Raw genomic sequence first — 27,031 nt, 5'->3', positions numbered from 1 at the left:
CCAGATGAGTGATAAAAGTGCTAAGACGCACGCTGCTCCACTTCAGCCAGTTTCACTGCCAGACGGTCCATGGCAGAAAGTAGGAATTGACATCGTCAGACCGTTCGAGTCTGCGAACTGGGACTGCCGCTATGCAGTCACACTGATTGACTATTATACAAAGTGGCCGGAGGTGGCTTTTACACACTCAATCACAACCACGGCTGTCACCACCTTCCTGTCTACTGTGTTTGCCCACTTCGGCAACCCCACAGAACTCAATAGTGATAATGGGACACAGTTTACCTCGAGCGAGTTGGCAGAATTCCTGGCAGTGAGGGACATTACACACAGGAAAGTGTCTTTACCCACAAGCAAACGGAGCCATTGAACGCTGGAACCGTGTTCTCAAAGAGACACTTCTTACTGCCGAGCAGGAGAGGAAATCATGGAAACCATTCATACAGGACTTCTTGCTCACGTACTGTGCAACTCCACACAGTACAACAGGAGTGTCACCATATGAACTCATGTTCAACTGCAAATCTAATCTAGTCTATCTAATCTAAATCTAGCAAGCAAATCTACTCTGCTGACAGAGAAGCAACTGCACAACCGTGTCATCTCTAAACAAAATGCATCAGAAGCTTACACAGATGTGAGGAGAGGTGCACAAGTACCAAAGATCAAAGAGGGAAGTCTAGTAAGAGTACGGAAACCCTTCCATGTCAAGAAAGGACTGTCAAAGTTCCATAGACCTGCCAGGGCGGTACGGAGAGCTGGTGCAAATGCGTATGTGCTGGAAGATGGACGCACCTGGAACGCCACTCATCTCTCTCTGGTCCCTGACAGGGTAACAGACACCACTGACGGTTCTGTTCCGGTACCTGTGCTGGAACCTGCCCAAATGCTGGATGTTCCAGTACCTGAGTCGGGACCTGCACAACGGCTGGATGGTGACGTGCGGGTGTCTGCCAGGGTCAGGAAGAAGCCTGCATGGCTTAGTGATTATGTACATTAATCCTCCTCATGGCCTTTGGGGGAGGGGGGAAAGAAGAGGGAATGCCAAAGTAAGTAAAAAAAAAAGAAAGGACATTGAAAAAATGTGACTGGAAGAAAACTATCATTTGAATGCTGTTTTGCTTGTGAAATTGGTTGTTTAATTCCGCTTAAGATTAACACTTCTGTTAGAAGTGAGTTCTGTGGTGTTGTTGCTATGGTGTTCTAGGTTGACGCAATGTTGATGATGTCACGAGAGCGGCGACTAGGAAGCGCCAGTGAGTTATGTATGTTTAACGTTGCCTAAAGAAAGTAAAGTAAACACGTTCATACAGTTCGAATCCAGAGTCATTATTTAAAAGACACGACATGGTGTCAGAAGTGCTGTAGTTTGACGTGTTACCTGATTTAGTTTTGCTCGCGAGGCCCGGATACGTGGGAAGAACGTGCGAGCTGAAATGGATGGCGGAGATAATGCGGTCGCTGCGCCGAGGGCAGTGGGACCGAGCAGTGGGCTGCAGATGCGGGCTCTGTTGACAGAGTGTACAAAGGAAAGTATAACATGGGGAGACCCCAAAAAGGAAATGGTCCTAAACAAAAATCACATATAGCACACTCCAGTAAGATGAATAGCAACCAGTGCCATAAGTGTTGCAGCTCCCCAGCACACGCAAAGCGTGACTGTCCAGCAAATGATGTAAAATGTCACTCCTGTGGGAAAAAAGGCCACTACAAGAGGGTGTGCACATCATCAAAAACTGTGCGTGAAGTGTGCGAGGGGGACCCTATATTTCTTGGCAGCATCACAGGTACTGGCGAACCATGGATGGTGGACTTAGACATTAGACACAAACGTGTGCCGTTTAAGATTGATACCGGCGCAGATGTCACTGTCATTCCAGTAGAGGTGTTTGAGGAGATTTTTAATAAAGACCTACCTACCCTCAAGGATGCAACAAGGCCATTGCTTGGTCCAGGGCAAGTTCCCTTAGATGTTGTTGGAGTTACTAGTCTGCTGTTGAAGAGAGGTGAAAAACAGTCTGAGGAAGATGTGTACATAATCAGAAATCTGCACACTGCACTTCTGGGCAGACCGGCTATTGCAAAGCTCGAGCTTGTGGCACGATTAGATAACATTGATATGGAAATATTAAAGACAAGTTATCCAAAATTGTGCAGTGGTCTGGGAGAAGTACGACAGCCATATGTTATCAGGCTCAAACCGGGGGCTTCTCCATTCTCTCTTAAAACCCCAAGACGTATCCCGTTACCTTTAATGAATAAGGTTAAAGAAGAGCTGGGCCGTATGGAGACATTGGGGGTAATCAGCAGGGTGGAGGAACCAACAAACTGGTGTGCTGGCATGGTGGTGGTCCCAAAGAAGTCAGGTGCTGTTAGGATATGTGTAGACCTCTCCAAGTTAAATGAGTCAGTTCGCCGGGAAAAATACATCCTGCCATCAGTTGAACAGACGTTAGGAATGCTTGCTGGAGCGCAGATCTTCAGTAAGCTAGATGCTAATATGGGATTCTGGCAGATACCATTGTCAGAGGATTCTGCGCGCTACACAACGTTCATAACCCCATTTGGCCGTTACTTCTTCAAACGGCTTCCTTTTGGAATATCATCTGCGCCAGAACACTTCCAGAATAGAATGGCTACAGAGGTCACTGAAGGACTGGAAGGCACGGTGTGTCATATTGATGATGTTCTGGTGTGGGGAAGAACAAGGGAGGAACATGACACCCGTCTGCATGCAGTACTGAGGAAAATGCAAAAGGCAGGCATGACACTCAATGTCGAGAAGTGTGAGTTGTCAAAGCGGACAGTACACTTTTTAGGGCACATTATTTCTGCCGATGGCATTAGCCCCGACCCAATGAAAACAGCGGCTATCAGGGACATGACGGAGCCCTCAAATGTGAGTGAATTGCGGAGCTTCCTGGGGATGGTAAATCAGCTTGGGAAGTTTATTCCACAACTGGCGGATAAAGACAAAGCTCTCCGTGACCTGCTGTCGAAAAAGAACTGTTGGATTTGGGACATTGAACAAGCCAATGCATTCCAGGCTCTGAAAGACGTACTGTCGTCCCCCCCTGTTCTTGCCATCTATGACGCGAATAGAGACTGTAAAGTGTCAGCGGATGCTTCGTCCTACGGATTGGGAGCCGTCCTACTGCAGAGGTGGACAGAAGGTTGGAGGCCAATAGCTTATGCGTCAAGATCTCTTACTCAGACTGAGCAGAGATACGCGCAAGTGGAGAAAGAAGCCTTGGGACTCACGTGGGCATGCAAAAGATTTAAGGACTTTCTCATTGGCAAACATTTCGCATTGGAAACTGACCACAAGCCATTACTGAGTCTCTTAGGATCGCAAGTTCTGGATGCTCTCCCTCCTCGTATCCAGAGGTTCAAAATGCGACTGATGCGTTACTCTTACTCCATTGTTCACGTGCCAGGAAAGGATTTGTGGGTAGCTGACACTCTGTCACGTGCTCCGGTAAAGCAGTGTGAGCTTCATGAAGAGAGAGAGTTTTGGGAGGACACTAACATTTATGTTGACTCTATTATGGGGAATTTGCCGGCAAGCACAACCTACCTGGGACAGCTGAGAGAAGACTTAAAGAATGACAATGTGTGTTCCAGTGTGATGAAACTGTGTGTTGAAGGCTGGACAGAGCACAGCCGGAGAGATCCAATACTGAAGCGTTACTGGGCAGAACGGGCTCTCTTAACTGTGCAGGACGACCTGTTGCTGAGAGGTACGAGGCTGGTCATTCCAGCTGCCATGAGAAATGGCGTCCTTAGCAAGTTGCATGAGGGGCACTTAGGACTTGTAAAATGCAGAGAGCGGGCAAGACAATCAGTGTGGTGGCCAGGGTTAAGTAATCAGCTGAAGGAAATGGTGCTCAACTGCAGGACATGCCTCAAGGAGAGATTAAACCCAAAAGAACCACTCATGCCCACTCAGTTTCCAGACAGGCCCTGGCAAAGGTTAGGGGCTGATTTATTCATTCTGGGAACTAAAACGTACCTGCTTGTGGTGGATTACTATTCCAGGTATGTGGAGATTGCTCAGTTATCACCCAGCAGGTCTACTGACGTCATTGTCCACATGAAGTCCATATTCGCACGGCATGGAGTTCCAGAGACACTAATTACAGACAACGGGCCACAATTCTCTGGGCACTCATTTGCATCCTTTGCTGCTTCGTATGGATTTGTCCAAGTTACTAGCAGCCCAAAGTTTCCCCAGAGCAATGGAGAGGGTGAACGTGCGGTCAAGACAATAAAAGCTCTTTTCAAGAAAGCTAATGACCCTTACCTTGCTCTCCTAGCGTATCGTGCTACTCCCTTGCAGAATGGGTACAGCCCAGCTCAGCTTCTTATGGGAAGAAGGCTGCGAACAACTGTGCCCACACTCTCATCATTGCTAGATCCAGCACTCCCTGATACTGATGCAATTTCCAGAAAAGAGAAGGGAAGAAAGAGTGCAGATGCAGAGCGCTTCAATAAACATCACAGAGCTAGAAAACTCAGCACACTACAGCCAGGAGAAGAAGTCTGGGTGTCTGATGCTAAAGAATCAGGAACGATTGTTGCCAGTCACTTTGCTCCACGGTCTTACCTTGTGAATACTCAGCATGGGACTGTGAGACGTAATCGCCACCATCTGGTATCTATGCAAGCGTCAGCTAAGGATGATAAAAGTGATACACAAGATCAGTCCTCGGATACATTCACTGAGTCGCACCCTGTCACTCCGGAATTAGAGGAGCAGGACATTCCTGATTTGGTGTCTACACCTAGAACTAGGTGTGGGAGACGGGTCGTGAAACCTGCAAGGTTGAACCTGTAAACAAGTGTGTGGTTTACTGTTGCATTATAGTTACAAATGCATTGCCACTTAATGTACATACTGGAAAAAATGATTGTTCGAAATATGAAGACAAATGTTATAATTATTTGGTTTGTTTAAGCATTAGATAGGAGCAGACCTTCCAGCAAAAGAGGCAGAATAATCCTCTAAGGTTTGTTGAGACAAAGGTAGTCTACCCTTTGATCTCTAGAAAGGGGAGATGTGGTGTTGTTGCTATGGTGTTCTAGGTTGACGCAATGTTGATGATGTCACGAGAGCGGCGACTAGGAAGCGCCAGTGAGTTATGTATGTTTAACGTTGCCTAAAGAAAGTAAAATAAACACGTTCATACAGTTCGAATCCAGAGTCATTATTTAAAAGACACGACAAGTTCAACATAATGTTACATGCTATAACTGTTAAATTGATACTATTATTGGAAAGAAAAGGATGCTAATGTTAAGTATAAATAAGGAAACATTTAAGTTTGCATTATATTACAGCCGAGGTCTAAGTGATTTAAGAGACGGCGTATTAATCTTACTTTATCTGGTAAGCTTCCTAAACAAGAGGGGAAATATGTTGTGTATTGAGTTACGGCTTAACCTGTAGAGGGCGATGTAGTTCACAATACATTGTACTGGATGTTGGTAAGAACAGTGAAGAAGAAAAAAATAAAAAGAGAAACAAGTTAAGTTGATGCTAGCTGGTTGATCTCGTCTGTTCTGCTGTGAATTATTGCAAAACATAACACTATTCTTTTAAACTTCCAACTACGTCTTCTTGCAGTGACACTATACAGATCTCCAAAATCACCTATATCTCCCTTCATAAAGGATTTCTCTGACATGCTCTCTGTTATTCATATGAATTAAGACAATTGTTTTAACTGGGAATTTTAATATACATGTTGATAATCTGTCAGATATCAGAGCAAATGAATTCTTGGAACTGCTAGAATGTATGTCGTTTAAACAGCATGTAAACATACCGACTCACAAACATGGTCACACATTGGATTTAGTCATATCATATGGATTAAACACCAATATAACTTCTGTTGTTGATCTGGCATTATCCGATCATTTTTGTGTGTTTTTTTAATAGTATTGATCCTTCTGTGCCTTACACAATTGAACATATCGTTAAAAAACGTTTTATTACCTCTGAAGTAGCAAAAAAAAATTCACAATACATTATAGGACTTATGAAAAGAATATTTTACCATCGTCCTGTGATGTCTTAGTTGATGAGTTTAATAATAAATTGAGAACAGCTCTTGATGCAGTTGCTCCATTGAAAGCAAAAGGGGACACTAATAAAAGGTAATAAAAGGCTCAAATCTGACCATGAAAATGAAAAGAAACAGTAGAAGTGCTGAACGAAGATGGCGAAAAACAGAATTAGAAATACACCTTAATATACTCACTGAAAATCTCAAAAACTATAACAAAGAAGTTCAAAAATCACAGCAAGCTTATTTTTCAAATCGTATAAATGAAAATATTAGTAACCCACGATTCTTATTTAGTACCATAGACTCACTAATAAATCACAATATTGATTGCAGTTCTGCGTTACCAAGTTCCAGATGTGAAGAGTTTGCTGGCTACTTCAGAGATAAAGTTATAAATATTAGATCAGGAATCTGCTCTGTCAACAAAAACAAGATTACTATGCTCTCTCCTTTACCTAGCGCACATAATACTATCCAAATGGAAAGGTTTACTTTGGTTGATTTTGAGACCCTAAGAAAGGTAGTAGAACTGAAACCGTCCACTTGTTCTCTTGATCCAATTCCTACCTCTCTTTTTAAATGCATCTTTAACTTTGTAATACTTTTTTTCTTGTTCTCTGACGATTTTCTTATTTTATTTTACTTTATTTACTTGTATTTGTTTTACTTTGAATGATTATGTCTCATTGTATTGTTCTGGTTCATGGCATTAAGTCGTCACATCACTACTGGTATGTCATGTGTAAAGAGCTGAAGACGAGAGTCCTGCGGATTCCCCCCCACAGCTCAGAGGATCTGACGTCACAGCAGCGCGGTGAGACTCGCTCAACTAGTTATAATAAAATCTCCATTATGATATCAGTAGATAAACAAACACTTCTGGGATGTTTCATAACACAGACTTTACCTAACCTACCTTACTAACCCTAACTAGAAAGTTAAGTTAAGATCATTTTCATACAGTAACTTCTGGTTTCTGTGTGTAAATCGTCCTCCAAAATGTCCAACGGTGTCTTTAATGTTTTTACTTCAGTGTCATTCATGGGCGGCGCTAGGGAGGAGCTAGCAGGAGCTTCAGCACCCCACCAAGAAAGACCAAAGCACCCCGATAGCACCCCCAAAAATATTATTATTATACTGTAAATTATTAATATAAATTATATTCAGGCTGTATTCTATGGAAGCCCTGAACCGCATTTTGAAGGAAAAAAAAAGAACTTATCTTGTTATTTCGAGATATTAAGTCGTTATTTCAACATAATATCTCATTATTCCAACATAAGAAGTTGTTATTTCGACATAATATCTCGTTATTCCAACATAAGAAGTTGTTATTTCGACATAATATCTCGTTATTTCAACATCATAACTCGTTATTTCGACATCATTACTCGTTATTTCGACATAATATCTCGTTATTTCGACATAATAAGGGGACATTCTAATCTGCATTAAGCCACATTAAGCATTCTTATAATGGTTTTCTATGGGAGGAAAATGCTTAATGTGTAATTAAACGTTGCGTTCATATTCTGCGCTCATCTGATTTTTTGTACATATAGCCTACTTTGTTATGATTTTAGTATCATAATGATTAATAAATTAGGCCTATCCGTGAACTTGATTTGAACAAATGCCTTTCAACTTGTGTGTGCAAAATTCAGAATTAAATGAATGTGCAGCAATTTGTACAAATAGAGAGTCTGTAGGCCTACTATACTGTTGTAGCCATTCAAAAAGCGCATTTAGTTTCATATTTGTTAAAATATTATAATGTTATTTTTTTCCATGTATGTTGATTATGAAAAGTGAACAGCACGAGTAAGATAGGATGCGCAATATATGGAATGGGTCAGACATGATTTTGACCACTTCATTAAGTTTTGTTTAGTAGAAAACCTTTCTTTAAAGTGAATTTCGTTTTGTATAAATCTTAATTTTAATACATTTTTCATCAACCAATTGTCTGGATTGAATAAATAAGCAAATATAGCAGAAAATATAATCAAGGTAGGTAGAACAATATAGTCTCAAATACAACAATTTCATTGGCTGCTGTGAGTGTTGTGGTCAAAATCACGCGTTTCGTATAAAGACTTTTGACCCCGATCGCCTGCCATACTCTGTTTGCGTCTCTCTCTCTCTCTCTCTCTCTCTCTAGTCACAAATAGAAAGTGAAAGTAAGTTTTCCTGTCGCCATTTTAAGCAGGAGAAATGCGAAATACGACACGGAAAAACAGAACATCAAAGTGTTTATCAACCATTATAAAGGGATTGAAGTGTAGTTTTATGATGTTAAAGCTGGAGGATTTGAGATCCTGTATCTTGTAAAAGTTTGATCAAGGTGAGTGTTAATGTGTGCCTTTCTCATATTAATATGAATCTCTGGAGGATATTTTACGTGATTGTTTGATATGAAACCTTAAATAAAGGTTTTTTTTCCTTTTCACTTCAATGTTTCCTTTGTGTTTCGTGATGTTTGTGATTCTCCAGAAGTTTAGCTTATGTGTAAACATACATAGGCCAATTCACACAAACGTCAACAAACACGTTTTTTTTTTCTTGTTTTATCGGATCAGTGTGTGTCGATGTGGGTCGGGGTTTGTTTTCTTTTTCACCCGAACATCAACGGTCGACTTGTGTGTGTGAAAAGGCCCTGTGAGCTCGAGTTAACGCAGTCACATGATCCTTTTCTCCCACACTCCAGATATGTTCAGCTAAATTATGAAGGTTGTTTAATTTAATCATTTAATTTAGTGTGTGAATGTTTCTTCATTCAGAGTCAGTGGAGGAGATCAAACTCATCAGATTCTCCTGCAGCTTCATCATGGCTGATTCACAAGGATCCAGAGATGGAGATTGTTCTCTAGGATGCAGGTACTTTCAACAAACATTACATTACCATTACCCCCACACCTCCAACCCTTCACACACACACAAACACAAACAGATCAAAGACGAAGAAGATTTTTTTGCCTTTTTTTTTTACTAAAATGAAATATTCAGTAAAAAGATAATTGTTTCCTCAAAGTACTTTTTGATGCAGGATAAATGTATTCACAGTAATCTAAAGGATTAAACTGAATCTGTTCTCTGTTCCAGTTCAGTCCAGCAGAAGAGCTCAAACCCAGAGTCCAGCTGTGTGTCTATGAAGAGTAACTGCTCTATGAATCCGCCAATAGCGTTTAAGAGTGGAGACAAACGGCCTGATCTCAGGTATATCACTTCTATAAAAGATGTGTTTATAGTTCGACACTTTTGAATTAGAATCATCATTTTTCTCAGTCAGTCAGTCTAATACTAGCAATGACATCGAGTAAATGTAAGCTGAGATCTTTTCCACCTTTATATAATGGAGTAGGTGCAGGGGCGGCGCTAGGGCTGGGCTAAGGGGGCTTAAGCCCCGAATGTTTTTAGTAAAGCCCCAAATATTTTGTTACCTTGTCTTTCTCATAGAGCAAAACAATTAATCAGAAAAACAAATGTGAACAAGATTACAGCAGCTGCGATTAACATGAAAAGTGCATATTACAGTTTTATTTATATTTTTCCCTTTGCATTAAAGATACTTACGACGTGCGTTTGCAGCGTTGAGCATTGTAGCCAATCACAGACATGTCTGTTGAACGCATCGGCCAATCAGAGGCGTTTAAATGAGTCGCTGTGCTGAAGATTTTGTTTTGTGCTAGCTCACCGAGTTCTACACTTTCGCAAACATGTCATTATTATTGGCAATAAACTTAAGATGCAAATAAGAGATTCACTGCAATGTATTTGATATTCTTGATGCTGCTCTGATGTGCTCCATTACGCACCGCTCTGTTTGTTGTTAGGATGACTAAAAGTGGATTTGTTTAACTGCTGGTTCAGGGCCTGTATTTATCAAGCTTCTCAAAGTGTCTTAAAGGGTTAGTTCACCCAAAACTGAAAATTCTGTCATTAATTACTCTCCCTCATGTCGTTCCAAACCCGTAAGACTTTTGTTCATCTTCAGAACACAAATGAAGATATTTTTGATGAAACCTGAGAGCTTTCTGTCCCTCCACTGACTGCAACGTCATTGCAACTTTCAAGGCCCAGAAAGGTAGTAAAAACATTGTTAAAATAGTCCATGTGACTCCAGTGGTTGGTTTGATTCATGGTTCATCATTGGTTGTTCGTTTAACGTTCTTTCTCAAGGTAGAAAAGTCAACAGCTTAAACGATGGCTCTTAGAAAGGCTCTTTTATTCTATCAAACTGCCATAAACCCTTTTCAGACTGTGTGCAGCTGAACCAAGAAAAGCTTAAGATTGCATGGAGCTGATAAGCATGAATGGCAGAAGAAAAAGACTGCACTTAAAAAGCAAAACAAGAGAAAATTATTTTAATGCAAGCAATAAAAAAACTGCACACATCAGCTGTGGAATAAAAGAAAAGAAATGCACGATTAACTAGATTAAGGCATACTCCTGTCTTAATGTAAACCCTGTCTGTAGCATTCCCGGCTGAACAGATGCGATTCACTCTCAAGAACTGATGTTAAAGAAGAATTTTATTCCCCAAAAAACACCTTCCAAAACACCGTAAGAGCTAAATGAAAGTAAACAAACAAACAAACAGACATTAGACATCTCACTGCAAATGATACATGTCCATAAACACATGAGAATACACATTTACAATCTAATAGGCTTTGGTAGCCTAAATAGTGTGAAAACTCAAGTTTTTAGTGAGCAGGGGCTAATGTAATAACCTTGCCTTAATGTACTGTAATAAAACTGAATATGAATTATAAATTGTTTTAATTACAACAATCTCCTTTTAAAGTGCTATATGGACTAAATGACAACTGAATTAACTATAAATTATTTATGTACAGCTGACGATCTCAATTCAGAGAGAAAAACCTAAAATATATGAAATGACCAAATAAAGGCCTAATTTCCTGTAAACAATCTATCAGACGTTCAAATCAAGAGAAACGAAGCAATATTACACTGTGATCTGCTTGTGACAGTAACAATCAAACACACACACTCTACATATCATATCACTGATTTACACATGCTAATGACCCACTGACATCTTCAACGAAAACGAAACAAACACTTTAGTCTCTCAAAATTTAGCAAACAACATAAAATTAAAACAATACCTTGTGCCCTTCATCAGCCAGGAGCTAAGAACGAAGTAGAAAGAAACCCTTTTGAAGCTATCTTTTCGGTGATTGGAGAACTCTCATCTCACTTCCCTGGTAGCTTTAATCAGAATGACGCGTCACATAGAAAGTGCGCCAACATACACACAGCGCGCGCGCCCGCTGAACTTCCTTTCACGGACTTCAAAATAAGAGCATGTGAGGTAAGTAACTGACGCTCTTGTAAGACAACAATAAAAATACAATGTCACAATAAGCATTCAGCGAAAAACATTAATAAACCAAAACAAACAAATAAAGATTTTTTTTGTTTTGTTTTTTAGCTCAGGTTTAACATTTGGCTCAGGTTTAGTAAGAGTCCCTTTTAGTAAGGCATTCCATGACCACACTGCCCTCTATGGCTGGAGATAAAGGAGACGGCCCACTTCGGAGATAGGGAGATTTAATGGTCCTTTACACTGTCCATCACCCACAAAGCTTTCACAAAGTTATTCTTGCCACTGGAACGTATGGCTTCCTAAAGACAAGTTTATGGGTAAATAAATGAAGAATAATAATAACTAAATTAATCCGGTCTCAACATTAAGCCTTTTCATTTGATTGTCCTCAGTTCAGTCATTCACTTGTCCGAGTAAAAACATTTGTTTGTCCAGGAAAAAAAAAGTTTTTGTAAATATAAATAAAAGTTGTAAATATAATTTATTCTGAATCAATATTCTCATCACTGTTCAGTCAGCTTTGACATATATAAATCGGCATATTTATGATATTTTAACCTTTATAAAGGGCATTTTTCCCTCATCCCTAATCGATTCCCTAATCACTTCCCTAATGCGTCATCTTTCATTTAAAATTCTTAAATTTCATCAATAAATTAAAATAGAATAATAAGATGCTAAAGGGATGTTACCAATCAAATTAAACTGCATTAAATAATGTAATGAGATTATTTTAAATATTTTTTGAATATACAATTAATTTTGGAAAGAATGAAACTTTTAAACACGAAACTAAACCGCCAGTAGGAGGCGGCAGGAGACCGAGTCATTGAGTCATTTATTCAAACGATTCATTCAAACGTAGGGCCCTATAAAATCCGTTTTATTTTTTCCCAAATTCCGTTTTTCCATTTTAATTTTTGCAAAATCATTTTTTTCCATTTTAATTTTGTGGGAATTCAGGTTTTTTTTTTTTACCCTTTACTGTTATTTTAGTCGTAAAAAGTGTTTTTAATGTTAATGATTAAAATGTACACAAATAAAAAGGAATGACCTTAAATGTATTGAGGTACATGGTGGCTTTAATAGCGTTATCATTGTACTTCTTGTTCTTCACATGGCTTTTGGATAACAGGTGGTCAGTGCATGTATTTTTGCGCTTCCAGTCAACGGAATGTTGACAACTTACAAAACTTACACAACAAGAGTTCGCTTGACATAAAAGCCACGTGGGAACTGCTCGGCTCGGTACTGAGGGCTTAGTTAGGCCGGCGACACACTGGCTGCGTGGTGTTTCTGGTGCGTGTCAGCTGCGTGGCGTTTGCGTGGCTTTTTCCATGTCTTTACACACCAGAAACGTGTCTGACGCTGCACTGTTGCTGATAGGTGACATATGATAAGCCTCATTGGTGATATATTTGACATATGGGGAGAGAGTTGTGGAAGGCCTATACTTCATGTTAAACATAAATATATAACAGCAAAGACAACGTCGGCAGTGTTGACAGCAAAATAGGCTATAGAATATTTCGTCCAGTATTGACAGGTGCAGTATTTGAAAATCGATAATATTTTTTTAAATTACGTTTATATTTGTATTTGTCAAAACCTAGAGACTTTCAAACATCAAAATGACATTTATTAATATGTATTCGTGTCAAAATGACTAAACACCACACAAAAACAGAATTTTATTGCAAATATGTAAACTTCCGCACAATAACACTTTAACACTTGATTCCGCATTAATTTGCCAATTCCGCGATCGTGGAAATTATAGGGCCCTACAAACGGCTGATTCATTCAGGAATTCATCATGTCAGAACAGAACGCTAATGAAATGTTTACTTGGCAAAGCTTTACCGGTACTGCAAAAATACCGGTATACACTCACCTAAAGGATTATTAGGAACACCATACTAATACTGTGTTTGACCCCCTTTCGCCTTCAGAACTGCCTTAATTCTACGTGGCATTGATTCAACAAGGTGCTGAAAGCATTCTTTAGAAATGTTGGCCCATATTGATAGGATAGCATCTTGCAGTTGATGGAGATTTGTGGGATGCACATCCAGGGCACGAAGCTCCCGTTCCACCACATCCCAAAGATGCTCTATTGGGTTGAGATCTGGTGACTGTGGGGGCCATTTTAGTACAGTGAACTCATTGTCATGTTCAAGAAACCAATTTGAAATGATTCAAGCTTTGTGACATGGTGCATTATCCTGCTGGAAGTAGCCATCAGAGGATGGGTACATGGTGGTCATAAAGGGATGGACATGGTCAGAAACAATGCTCAGGTAGGCCGTGGCATTTAAACGATGCCCAATTGGCAGTAAGGGGCCTAAAGTGTGCCAAGAAAACATCCCCCACACCATTACACCACCACCACCAGCCTGCACAGTGATAACAAGGCATGATGGATCCATGTTCTCATTCTGTTTACGCCAAATTCTGACTCTACCATCTGAATGTCTCAACAGAAATCGAGACTCATCAGACCAGTAAACATTTTTCCAGTCTTCAACTGTCCAATTTTGGTGAGCTCGTGCAAATTGTAGCCTCTTTTTCCTATTTGTAGTGGAGATGAGTGGTACCCGGTGGGGTCTTCTGCTGTTGTAGCCCATCCGCCTCAAGGTTGTGTGTGTTGTGGCTTCACAAATGCTTTGCTGCATACCTCGGTTGTAACGAGTGGTTATTTCAGTCAAAGTTGCTCTTCTATCAGCTTGAATCAGTCGGCCCATTCTCCTCTGACCTCTAGCATCAACAAGGCATTTTCGCCCACAGGACTGCCGCATACTGGATGATTTTCCCTTTTCACACCATTCTTTGTAAACCCTAGAAATGGTTGTGCGTGAAAATCCCAGTAACTGAGCAGATTGTGAAATACTCAGACCGGCCCGTCTGGCACCAACAACCATGCCACGCTCAAAATTGCTTAAATCACCTTTCTTTCCCATTCTAACATTCAGTTTGGAGTTCAGGAGATTGTCTTGACCAGGACCACACCCCTAAATGCATTGAAGCAACTGCCATGTGATTGGTCGATTAGATAATTGCATTAATGAGAAATTGAAGAGGTGTTCCTAATAATCCTTTAGGTGAGTGTATATTATATTTCAAACGGTACAATATCATAATTTTGCTCAATTCGGTATTTGATGCGCTGCTGTTTCGAAGTTCACCGCTAGGCGGCAGTGCGCTATCCAAACTGACGCGGGTCACGCAAAACCGGCAAACGGTGACAACAGAGGAACACGATGGATCAAACAGATGAAGCTCATTCTACACGCCCGAAATGAATAAATAAAGAGAGCAGTAGGAGTGAAATATGGCATTACTTTGAGCTCAAATGTGCTTGCATGACACGCTAGAACCAATGAAGTTTAGGTCTCATAATTTTTGAGATTAGTGATATTAATTTTAGTATTAGTGATAGTAAAATGAATGGCATCACTGCTGCTGTGGCGACCCCTAGAGGAATCAGCCGAGAGAGAGAGAGTAATAGTAATATATGGATATTACTAATATGAATGTTAGAATAACACTTTACATTTCAGATACATTTGTCAACATTCATTAGGTAACCTGACCTAACAGTATTTTAGCATTTATTAATCTAGATCAATCAGTAATTATTATTTAAACATACTAATACATGTTTAGCATGTTAACATTATGCAATGCATTAAACTAATATGAACCCAAACACAAACCAAACAGTAATCAAACCAAGATGAATAAATACTATAAATGTTGATAATTCTCTGATGATGCATGACAGCTAATGGTTTACATGTCATTTCAGTATTCTATTATTATTCTATATTAATCAATTATTATAGATATTAACCTATTTTAATTGTATCATTTCAGTTTTTTTCTCCCAAAATCAAAATTTAACCTACTGTATGTTCCCTGACTGTCTTTTATTTATTTTTTCTTAACATTTTGGTACTTTTTGTTTGCACATTCGATACAGCAGAGTTTCAAGCAGTGTTTTTTAATAAAATTGTTTCAACTCACTTCAATTTTGAGGCTAGTTATTTATCAGCTGTGGTATTGATTTAGTATCGATACCGAAGTATTAGGTTCTGGTATCGTACCGAAACCAAAATTGTGGTATCGAGCCATCTCTAGTGCAGAGTCCTGTGAGTGTAACTCTAGCGCTGCGTTAACATGTGATGTGAGTTTTACAGTATTGGGACTGAGCGCCAGAACTGCAGCTGATAGAATGTGATACTACCATATTTCTTCAAAAGCAGATCGTGGAGACATTAAATCATCCACGATCAAAAATGGTGATATCGCATAAGCTCAAGTATAAAACGACTGTTATCATGTCTGAAAACAAACACAAGTAACAGAGTTTACAAAACTGTATCGCACGCATTTATTCATCGCACAGACCAATCTTTCCGTAACTGTACAGCCCTGCAATGAGTATCACAATGTATTCTTTTGAAAATTATTTATTGAATGATTATTAGTGTTGAATGTAAACTCCTCTTAGGAATTTCACCTTTCAATGGGAATTTATCTGAGCATATTCTTAAATAAGGAAATCTATTCAGTGATTGGTCCATGCCTATGTCATCATCCAAAATCCCGTTTGTGGCACAGCAAAGTGTTGTGAATCATCTCTAAGACTGACACTTAAGATTTAGTCCTACACTTCACCTAAATCACGACTGAGATGCTTGATAACTAACTTCTAAGTAGGGTTGTGCCGATGGACGATATCATCGTCCATCGTGATGGCTGACCGACATCACGATGGTGAGCCACCATCGTGATGCCACGCCCCCCACCCTGTCAGACCAGCCCAGTCTCACGGCAGTTCGTGTTCGTGTGTACACCAGTGGTATAGGAACCTGGCTCTTAGGCAAAAATCATGTGGCTCGCAAGGTCTCTCACCCTTTACCAACGAAAGATAAAAAAATGAAGACGTGCGTGTTCAGTGCTGTTCGCGAGTGTCACGAGTCACCACAGCAAATAAACTAACCGCTTACGTTCCTGTGGTAACCTAACAGTTACAGCTCCTGCACTGGGATTCAAGCAGCTGCTTAAAGGTAACTTAATGGCGAAAATCATTTTAGAACAGCAGCGAAAATGTAAAAGTAGGCTATATAAACTTTAATATATCCTTTTATTGAAACGGGTGCTTTGCTGTGCAAAGAGACATTTCGAAACATTTCACCCGCTGGCCGCTGGTACTTTCACTTTTGCCGCAGAGACCCTTTATGTCCTATAAATGTGTCGTATTGTTGATAATCCGCGCAGATTTCAGTTGACGATTCTGTTTAATTCTGATAAAACATGAATGAATGAATGAATGAATGAATGAATGAATGAGAAAGAATATATTATATATATATATGAATATATATATGCTTTATATTGAAAGAAATATTAAAAGCGCGATAAGTCGTGAAAGAGAACTGGATTCTACTGACAGGATGCTGTGCGCGCGCTCCGAGCGCAACACGGACAAGCAGTTGTCTTCGGTTGCGAGCCTAAACGGCCAAATAAACATAAATATTTCAAAATGCCAAGCCGAGTATTCCCGTGGCGTAAACACAATCGAAGTAGCTACACACTCACTCTCTCTCTCTCTCTCTCTCTCTCTCTCTCTGTTCGTGATGGTCAGCGTAGCACAACCCCCCCCCCCCCCCCCGACGACGATATCATCGTCCATCGCGATGTTTTACTGTAAACATCGTCAACTGCCAATTTAGGGGACATAGCCCAACCCTACTTCTAAGCACAGCTTTGAGCCAAGAGTTGTTTTACTCTTAAGTCCATTCTTAGCAGTGTTCTTGTGAGTAATTCTCAGAGGCTTGATAAATACGGGTTCAGATTTGTTGAAAGCTTCACGGTGTCTGGTCAGAACAGTGATGTTTCACAGCAAGAGTAGCATTACTAGAGTACAGTAAGGTGGTTTATCTTTAAAGCTCAGCTAAACATTGGTCTCTTTAGTCGGTCGAGCCTTCGTCCTCCATTGTGCCTTTGAGAAGAGTCATGTGATCATGGTTGATGTTCATCTGAGTTTAATCATTCTATAATTCTATAGTTGATTTCAATTTGTTTGCTTTGAATTCCTAATTCCTAATATTACCGGTTTTCTCAGTCGCTTTGGTACAATTGTTGAATCATGCTTAACATTTTTAAACCAGTGAGTTAATTTCTCAAAATAATTGTAATCAAAGTTTGAAACACAGTGCAAAACAGTTACAGACATTAAAGCAAAAGTACACAACATTTATGTGGTCTTTTATAAGTCTGTATTCTTTATATTTTACTTAGTTTTAAACCCAGTTCAGTCCAGCAGAAGAGCTCAAACCCAGAGTCCAGCTGTGTGTCTATGAAGAGTAACTGGTCTATGGATCCGCCACTACAGTTTAAGAGTGGAGACAAACGGCCTGATCTCAGGTATATCATTTCTATAAAAGATGTGCTTATTGTATTTTATTTGTATGAAATTGTCATTAATATACAGCAGTTTAATGAGTTACAATCTTGCTGGTTTGGGTCTATTAATGATCATCATTGTGCTCTTGTGTAAAGCTCTATGTGTTGTATTGTTAATACATTCACACACTGTAAAAGCTGTTGGTCTGTTACTCAGTTAATGACACAATTACATCAATATCAGTGTGTCTGATTCTTTACCCTCTTCATTCTGATTTAAGGTCAACTCTTCCATCCAGACCAGTTAAAAACAAAACTGTGTCCAAGCCTGTGATTCAACCACAAGACTTTAATGAAAGCATGTTTCCTGGTTTCAGGTAAAATTCAGGACTTTGTTGTTGTTGTTGTTTAATTTTAGGTGCTGCAATTCACATCACACATCACTCACACACATGATTAATGATTTACACATTTCAGAAACCGAATGATGTTCTGTGTCCCATAAATAGTGTTGTAATTTATGGCTATTTACTTCTCTGACTTGTGTAATAATGTGGTATTTTAATCTTACAGCCATGACTCTAATCCTGCTGAAGTCCTCAACACATTGAGATCAAATCTGAGACAGAAGTTTGAGTGTTTGTATGAGGGAATATCAAAGCAGGGAAACCCAACACTCCTGAATGAGATCTACACAGAGCTCTACATCACAGAGAGTGGAAGTGGAGAGATCAATAATGAGCATGAGGTGAGACAGATCGAGACACAGTCCAGGAGAGCAGAAACAGAGGACACACCGATCAAATGCACTGACATCTTTAGACCTTTACCTGGACAAGACAAACCCATCAGAACTGTGCTGACAAAGGGAGTCGCTGGCATTGGGAAAACAGTCTCTGTGCAGAAGCTCATCCTGGACTGGGCTGAAGGGAAAGAGAATCAGGACGTCCAGCTCATATTTCCACTCGCTTTCAGAGAGCTCAACTTGATGAAGGACAAAACTCTCAGTCTTTCAGATCTTCTTCATCTCTTTTTCCCCGAAACTAAAGAAATGGACATATCCAGTGATGAGTATAAAGTGTTGTTCATCTTTGATGGTCTGGATGAGTGTCGTCTGTCTCTGAACTTTAAGAGCGATGTGAGGTTGTGTGATATATCTGAATCAGCCTCAGTGGACGAGCTGCTGAAGAACCTCATTGAGGGGAATCTGCTTCCCTCGTCTCTCATCTGGATCACCTCCAGACCAGCAGCAGCGGATCTCGTCCCCTCTGAGTGTGTCCATCGAGTGACAGAGGTACGAGGCTTCAGTGACACACAGAAGCAGGAATACTTCAGGAAGAGAATCAGTGATCAGAGTCTGGCCGACAGGATCATCTCACACCTGAAGTCCTCGAGGAGCCTCTTTATTATGTGCCACATCCCAGTGTTCTGCTGGATCTCAGCCACTGTTCTAGAGGAGATGTTGAGGAAATCACGGAAAGGAAAGTTTCCCAAGACTCTCACTCAGATGTACACACACTTCCTGCTCATTCAGACCAACATCAAACATGAGAAGGACTATGAGAAGAAAGTGAAAGATGAAGACATGATTGTCAAACTGGGGAAACTGGCTTATCTGCAGCTTGTGAAAGGCAACCTGATCTTCTATGAGGAAGACCTGAGCGAGTGTGGCATTGATGAGGCAGAAGCATCAGTTTACTCAGGATTGTGCACTCAGATCTTCAGAGAGGAGTTGGGCTTGTGTCAGGGGAAAGTCTTCAGCTTTGTTCATCTGAGCATTCAGGAACATCTAGCAGCTCTATATGTGCATCTCTCCTTTATCAACAATAACATCAATGTGTTTGACCAGATTACCAAACCAACTAATGGAGGCAGAGTTTCCCTATCGGATCTCCATCAGAGAGCTGTGGATGAGGCTTTACACAGTAAAAATGGGCATCTGGACCTTTTCCTTCGTTTCCTTCTGGGTCTGTCAGTGGAGTCTAACCAGAGTCTCTTACAAGAACTGAAGACACAGACAGCAAACAGCTCTCACAACAATAAGAGAACAGCTGACTATATTAAAGACAAGATCAGTGAGAATCCCTCTCCAGATAAATACATCAATCTGTTTCACTGTCTGAATGAACTGGGTGATCTTTCTCTAGTGAACGAAGCTGAACCTCATACGAGCTCTAGAGGATCTGGAGGATTACGTGCTGTGAAACTCTCCTCGTCTCAGTGGTCAGCTTTAGTGTTTGTGTTGTTGTCCTCAGAGGAGACAGTGCAGGAGTTTAACCTGAACAGCTTAATTGGAGACAGAACTGATCGGTAAGTAACACTGAGTGCAATCATTACAGTCTAAAACATTATGAACAAAGAGAAACTCAGAGATCAGAGGTGTTTAAATCACGGGGCACAGACTGATTTCTGGGATATTGTAGATCATTTGCGTGTGTTCCTCAAACCGTGGCTGTGTCCTAGTAAGACTGCATATCTCGACTGCCACGTCATCAAGCGCCTCTGAAGGCCGTCTCAGTTTGAAGGATGTTTTGAAGACAGACTTCATTTTGTGTCTTTAATTCAGCTCATTTTGAAGGATGCATCAAGTATATCCTTCCTGTTCTTCAATCTCCCACAATCCTTTGCACACATTCTAATTAATGTAAAAGAACTGATGGAAAACGAGTCGGCACTGAGTTTATCTGCGTTCATTATGAAATGTAAGACACAGATAATGTATTCGGAGATGAAGGCATACGTGTTATCTTTTGTTTCTGTGTAAATGAATCACTGAACACTAAACTGACAATAATGTAAGACACTGGGAGACACAGACGGCTGTCAGTCACTGTATTGCATTCATAAAAAAGCCAGTTAATATAAAGATATTTAATAGGAAGTATTTTTCCTAAATGAAGTTTTAATATTATTATTATACAAGAGAAGTATTAAGAAAATAAATTAGATTAATGTCTCATCATCATTTTTCTTTATCACCAGTTGCTGGCAAAATGATGGACAATGATTCACATTTTGTGCGCATCATTTCCTGTGACAATAAAACTAAGTAAATTATTAAATGAACAAGTATGTAAATAAGCAAGTAACAAGCAAACAAACTCGTGTGCTTAATTTCTAGGAATAATTTGCTGATGCAGGTACAAAAATACCTTTTTCTTGCCCCCCCGCCCGACTCGGGAGTTAAATGTCTCCATGGTGATAACCATAGCAACGGACAGGACAAACAAACCTGATGTGTCATAATAGTGTTGTAGTGTAAATGCAGACTAATAGCCCTGCCACAGCAACACTAACGAGAAGAAGAAGAGACTAATCAGTGACGGCTGAATACGAGGCTTCTACAGTTATAGATATAAAACCACTTTTTCACATGTCCTTTATAAAGCAGTGTTTCATTAAAACAATTATTTGAGGGTATTTAGGAAGGTATAATGTATTATTTACTTATGATATGAATTATTATTATTATTATTATTATTAGCATTAATAATTAACTTTAACTTTAAATCATTTCTATTTTCAATTAGTGGCACACAGAACACAGGAGATGAAGTTCTCCAGAAGCTGATGCCTGTGGTTACAGCAACTAGATCCGCTTGGTAAGTAACACTGAGAACAAGCATCACTGTTAAAACATTATAACAGTTCTTACTTAAACATTATAACAGTTCTTACTTAAACATTATAAATTAATGGTTTAACAAAAAATATGAGTCACACTTCAGCTCTTACCTATCTGACCTGATTTGTGATCTACTTAACCATTTTTTATGATATACAGTATGTGTGAGATTTATATTCAAATATATGCATTTGTAATGTATGCATATAAACATTTATATTTAATGTATGTAATGTATTCAATGTATTCCATTTGATCAGTTTCATATAATCTTTCTCCCTCACATAGAGACATAATCTCTTACAATAACAGTTACATTTACTGATATATTGAATTTATTGTTTAAAAAAAGAGATATTGCACAAATTATAAACACAATCAAGAAAAGCTAAGATTTCTGTTTTGATCTGAGAGAGTGAAGAGTGTGTCATTGTTCTCTACAGGTTGAGGGAGTGTGGTGTGACAGATGAAGGTTGTGCTGCTCTGGCTTCAGCTCTGAGATCAAACTCCTCACACCTGAGAGAACTGGATCTGTCTGATAATAAACTAGGAGACTCAGGAGTGAAGCTGTTCTCTGTTGGACTGGCGGATCCTCACTGTAAACTGGAGAAACTGGGGTAAGATCATACATTACTCTCACATGAAACTGTCACTAGGGGCGTTTCCATTACAGATTTTCCGCAAAACTTTTTTAATGAGCGTTTGGTGTAGGTCTACTAGATAATGTGTTAGACCAAAAAATAATAACTATATATCCAAACAATAAATCTTATATCTCTAAGGAAATTAAGGAGTGCATAGTACAGAAAAAAATGGCTTTTAGGAGAGGAGACCTTGCAGCTATGAAAGATGTACAGAAGGAACTGAATTATAAACTAAGGAAAGCTAGGAGAAAGGAGAGGGAGAAATTTGAGGCCCATTGTTTGACTATGAATACCAAAGAATTATGGGATTCTATGAAATATATGACAAACATGGCTCCAGCCAAAAGATCTATCAGTGTGATAGATGAGATGTGAGATCTATTAATGTGATTTGCAAAGGCAAATGAGCTGAACGACTTTTATTGTAGATTTGATGTAAGAGACTTCTCACAGGAGCAGGCAAATGCACTGGATGCCTTGCCTATATCGGATAATCCTAAAACAATTATTGACCAGAACATGGTGGAGAGACTGTTTTCACAGGTCTGTCCTAACAAGGCTTCTGGGCCGGACGGCATCTCTGGGCGGTTACTAAAATCTTGTAGTAGAGAGCTGGCCGAAGCCTGGTGCCCTATTTTTCAGAAATCTATAGACACGCATACAGTTCCCTCTATGTGGAAGAGCTCCACTATTATCCCTGTCCCAGAAAAGGCTAGCTGTAAGGAGAATAATGATTATCGTCCAGTAGCACTTACTTCAATAATAATGAAGTGTTTGGAGAAAATTATGATTAATTTTGTAAAAACAGACGTGAGTGGTCTATCAGACCAATTTCAGTTTGCTTATAGGAGCAATAGAAGTACAGATGATGCTGTTATAGCTATAACACATTTCATAAATAGGCATCTAGAGGATCCTAGCTCGTATGCACGTCTTTTATTTGTAGATTTTAGCTCAGCTTTTAATATGTTGGAACCACATCTTTTAATTGCAAGGCTGAATGATTTAAAGTCAATCCATCTATTATAAAATGGTATTATTCTTTTTTGACCAATCGCAGGCTATATTGTAGATATATGTCGCACTGTACAGCCCTGTACAGGACCCTTTTAATGAGCGTTTGGTGTTGGTCTACTAGGCATAGAGATATCTGAACATCTTTGCCAAGCGCAAACCAGTACAGAAGTAGCCTAATCAATAATTAAAGTGCAAGCTGAGAAACTGAAGTGGATATGGAGAAAAGCTTCTTTATATGCCATTGCCTACATTTTAAACGGATGTCTGCCAATAGGCCTAAAACATTACATATATGGTTATTGTGACAGAGACTGGGACTCCAGGTTAATAAGATTCTGACTGAGTAGCAAGATATGAATTCAATTGTGATTCTGTGAGAATTCACAGATCCAGTTTCTCTTTTTTAATCTTCCTCTTAACATTTAAAGGAATCTACATGTGTGTGTGTGTGTGTGTGTGTGTGTGTGTGTGTGTGTGTGTGTGTGTGTGTGTGTGTGCTCAAATATGGCTTCTGGAGAGCAAATGAAGGATAAAATATTAATGAATAAACAGACATTAATTAAGCAGTTCCCCATACTTTTAGAGTTACAACTAACAGCCACTAGATGGCAGCAGCGTATAAGAGATGAACTGACAGTAAATCTTTGAACATGGAGTGCTAATGATAATAAATGTAATATGTCAGGCTCACAATTTTTACAATTGAAGTGCTATAAAAGTTGTAGAAATGACAAATTCAATGTGCATTGTATTAAAAAATTCTTTATTGATATGCAAATAGACAATAGACATCCAGCAAAAGAAAAATGGCAAGTGATGTATGCCCTCAAATCTGTAGATGTGCATGGATTTGTCCTGAATCCCTTCAAGAACTCGGGAGCAACTAGAGTATACACACCTTCTGTATAGTGTAACGTGTCATAATGTAATTGTGTGTAGGACAGTGAGTGAGTGAGAAAACGTGTGTGTGTGTGTGGGATCATCTTTATCTTTAGCGTGCGCAGCTCAAACAGCAATGCGCATTTATAACTATAATTGGGACTGTCATATACATGCCATTATAATGAGAACACTATTGTAATAAAATGTTGTGTATTCTCTGGGTTTAGTTGCCGTGTTTCAGCGCGTTGTTGTAGAAATAGCGCGTCCAGAACAGCGATTACACGTTCTGACCAGCACAGTCAAGCTCACTTGTGCATTCACGTCACTTTGTGCAGATATATGATAAGTCGTAATATTAAGTTTATGAAATATAAATATCTGATTAATCTCACATAGGATGCGTTTCGTTGATTTAAACCTGCTAGAAAAGTTCTTCAGTTTCCCGGTGCTCGTTCTCTTCAGATCAAACAGCAATGCAAAACATTACAAGCTATGATTGGGACTGTCATATTATTATAATTGTATACACTATTGTAATAAAAAGTTGTCAATTCTTTGGTTTAGTGTCATTCTTCAGCAACCGTTGATTAACCTTCTAGCAAAGTGGTTCAGTTTATCGCTCGTTCTCTTCCGCTTCAGCGCGCGCAGCTCAAACAGCAGCGATGTCATCTGACACAGTAAGCCTGATATTAAAGAGCTTTACTATTACTGTACTAGTACAAGCACTAGCGGCGCCAGGATTTTGATTGTAGGTGGGCCTCCAGAAAACTGGATGGGCCAGTTAAAATAAGCCCCCCAATAAAATAAAAATAAAAAAAGGGTTCCCCTTCATCTCCGTTTCAGCGCTTTTCTGCGGCACTGAGGACCGCTACTCACTAGCCTACCTGAATTTAATGCGTAATTAGCATAGGTTTAAAAAAAAAAAAAAAAACAGAATTTTTTTGCTGCTTTTTTAAAAACAATTACAATTTAATTTAATTTAAATTATGTTTCGTTACGTTAGGATGAGATGCGCTCCTGTTCACAAGCAATGCAAGTGAGCACGCGGGCGCCTCCATGATTTTATTGTCTGCTATATTTTCTTCTTATTTATTAAATCCAATTGGAAATTGGTTGATAAAAAAATTATTAAAATTAAGATACAATTTATACAAAACGAAAAGTGGTCAAAATCATGTCTGACCCACATCTCTCGATATATTGCGCATCCTATCTTACTCGTGCCGTGCGTTCACTTTTCATAATCAACATAGATGAAAAAATAACATTATAATATTTTAACAAATATTAAACTAAATGAGCTTATTTAATGGCTACAACACATATAGTAGGCCTACAGACTCTCTATTTGTACAAATTGCTGCACATTCATTTTATTCTGAATTTTGCACGCATAAGTTGAAAGGCATTTGTTTGCATGCATAGTAAAACATATCTGCAACATTTATCAAGTTCACTGATAATTATGCGTTATTAATTATTATCTTAATGAATAATGTAACAAGGACGAAGCATGTAAACTGCGTTGTTTGTTTAGAATGGAATGGATCGCAAATAGATCCGAATGAAGAAACGTACAAAACCATAGTAGAAAATGGATGGGCCCGGACCTAAAATGGGTGGGCCCAGGCCCACCCGGGCCCAATGGTAGCGCCGCGGCTGAGTACAAGTGTTTACTTTTTTTAGCAAAAACATTGATGCGTTATTAATAACTAGCATTTTTTTGTTCTCGTATTATTTTCATCAACAATACGGTTTGATTAAAATAATGTCCTTGTCCGTGCGGAGGCGAGTCCAGTTTATTTCTCCATGGCACATGCATTTTGTTTCTTTATATGCAGCCCAATGTTATCCAATGAGTTGTTTGCATTATTTAGGTTTTTTATTTTCATTTTATTTAATTTTTGGTAACACTTTACAATAAGGTGTCATTTGTTAATGCATTAACTAACATGAACTAACAGAGAGCAATAGCCTTTTTTAATGTTAGTTAATAAAATATTAGTGTTCATGTTAGTTCACAGTGCATGTTAACAGATACAACTTTGGATCTTAAAAATGTATTATAAAATGTTGAGCTTAACATTAACTAAGATTAATAAATGCTGTAGAATATTGTTCATTAATTGTTGGTTCATGTTAACTAATGCTAACAAAATGAAACCTTAGCCCATTATAAAGTGTTACTATTTTTTAATAAAAAATTACTTCAACTTATTACAAGTAATCGATTTACTTTTTCTCAAGTGAGTTTGAACAAATCAAATTTCTATGGTCAGTTGAAACTAAAAATATTCTTTGAACCAAAGATGTTTTTTACATGATTAAATCACAAATTATCACAATCTTTTTGATTAACTCAAGCTGTAATAATAGTACTCTGGAACAAGCTGACAGGGAAAACACACATAAACACAACGGAGATCGGACAAAGACTGAAGGAAAGGGAGCATCTTATATAGCAGACAGAAACGAGATCATTAATCAGACACCGCTGGGACAAATGAACTCAATGATAGTAACCATAGAAACAAAGGAGTGGCGGGAAAAGAAAAGGAAAACAGGAACCAATCAAAACACAAACTGAAAGTCCAAACATGAACGGACACGTTATCTACAACTACACGTGACAGTACCCCCCCTCCCGAAGACGCTTAACGTGTAATTAAACACAATGCGTTCGTAATCTGGGCTCGTCTGCTATTCTGTAGGCTACATATGCTTTATTAATAAGGTGTGCACAGAATTTGATCTTTTAACATGACTGTCTTAGTACATTAAGCCACGAGACGCTGCGTTTTTCACGTTATAAGCGGTAATGTCCTGTATTGGGGGATGCTGCTATTTCAGCTTTTCAAACGTAGAAGTATGATAAAGACATGATAAAGACATGATAGGCTATATACATTTTATGTGGATAAAGGCATATTTTGTACATGACTACACATGTATATATATATTTCACTTAAATATTACAGATTAAAACACGAAAGAAACCGTGCTGAGTTTCAGCTCATTGTGG

At 39.0% G+C, this 27,031-nt stretch overlaps 1 protein-coding gene across 1 annotated transcript in view; it reads left to right on the top strand.

The window, feature by feature from the left end:
- Positions 1-8,192: 8,192 nt before the first annotated feature.
- The window catches only part of LOC311302538 (NACHT, LRR and PYD domains-containing protein 3-like), a 37,954-nt gene continuing 19,115 nt past the window's right edge, over positions 8,193-27,031 (top strand). The window contains exons 1-8 of the mRNA XM_084428513.1: positions 8,193-8,418; positions 8,855-8,951; positions 9,177-9,290; positions 17,737-17,862; positions 18,123-18,218; positions 18,415-20,151; positions 21,372-21,443; positions 21,910-22,083. Coding sequence (XP_084284639.1) covers positions 8,902-8,951; positions 9,177-9,290; positions 17,737-17,862; positions 18,123-18,218; positions 18,415-20,151; positions 21,372-21,443; positions 21,910-22,083 — 2,369 coding nt within the window. The 5' untranslated portion in view covers positions 8,193-8,418; positions 8,855-8,901. The remainder of the gene's footprint in view (positions 8,419-8,854; positions 8,952-9,176; positions 9,291-17,736; positions 17,863-18,122; positions 18,219-18,414; positions 20,152-21,371; positions 21,444-21,909; positions 22,084-27,031) is intronic.

The sequence above is a fragment of the Rutilus rutilus genome (genome assembly GCF_951802725.1).
Source record: "Rutilus rutilus genome assembly, chromosome: 13".
Lineage (NCBI taxonomy): Eukaryota > Metazoa > Chordata > Actinopteri > Cypriniformes > Leuciscidae > Rutilus > Rutilus rutilus.
The sequence above is the reverse complement of the archived record's forward strand: the minus strand, read 5'-3'. Positions and strand labels throughout refer to the sequence as shown.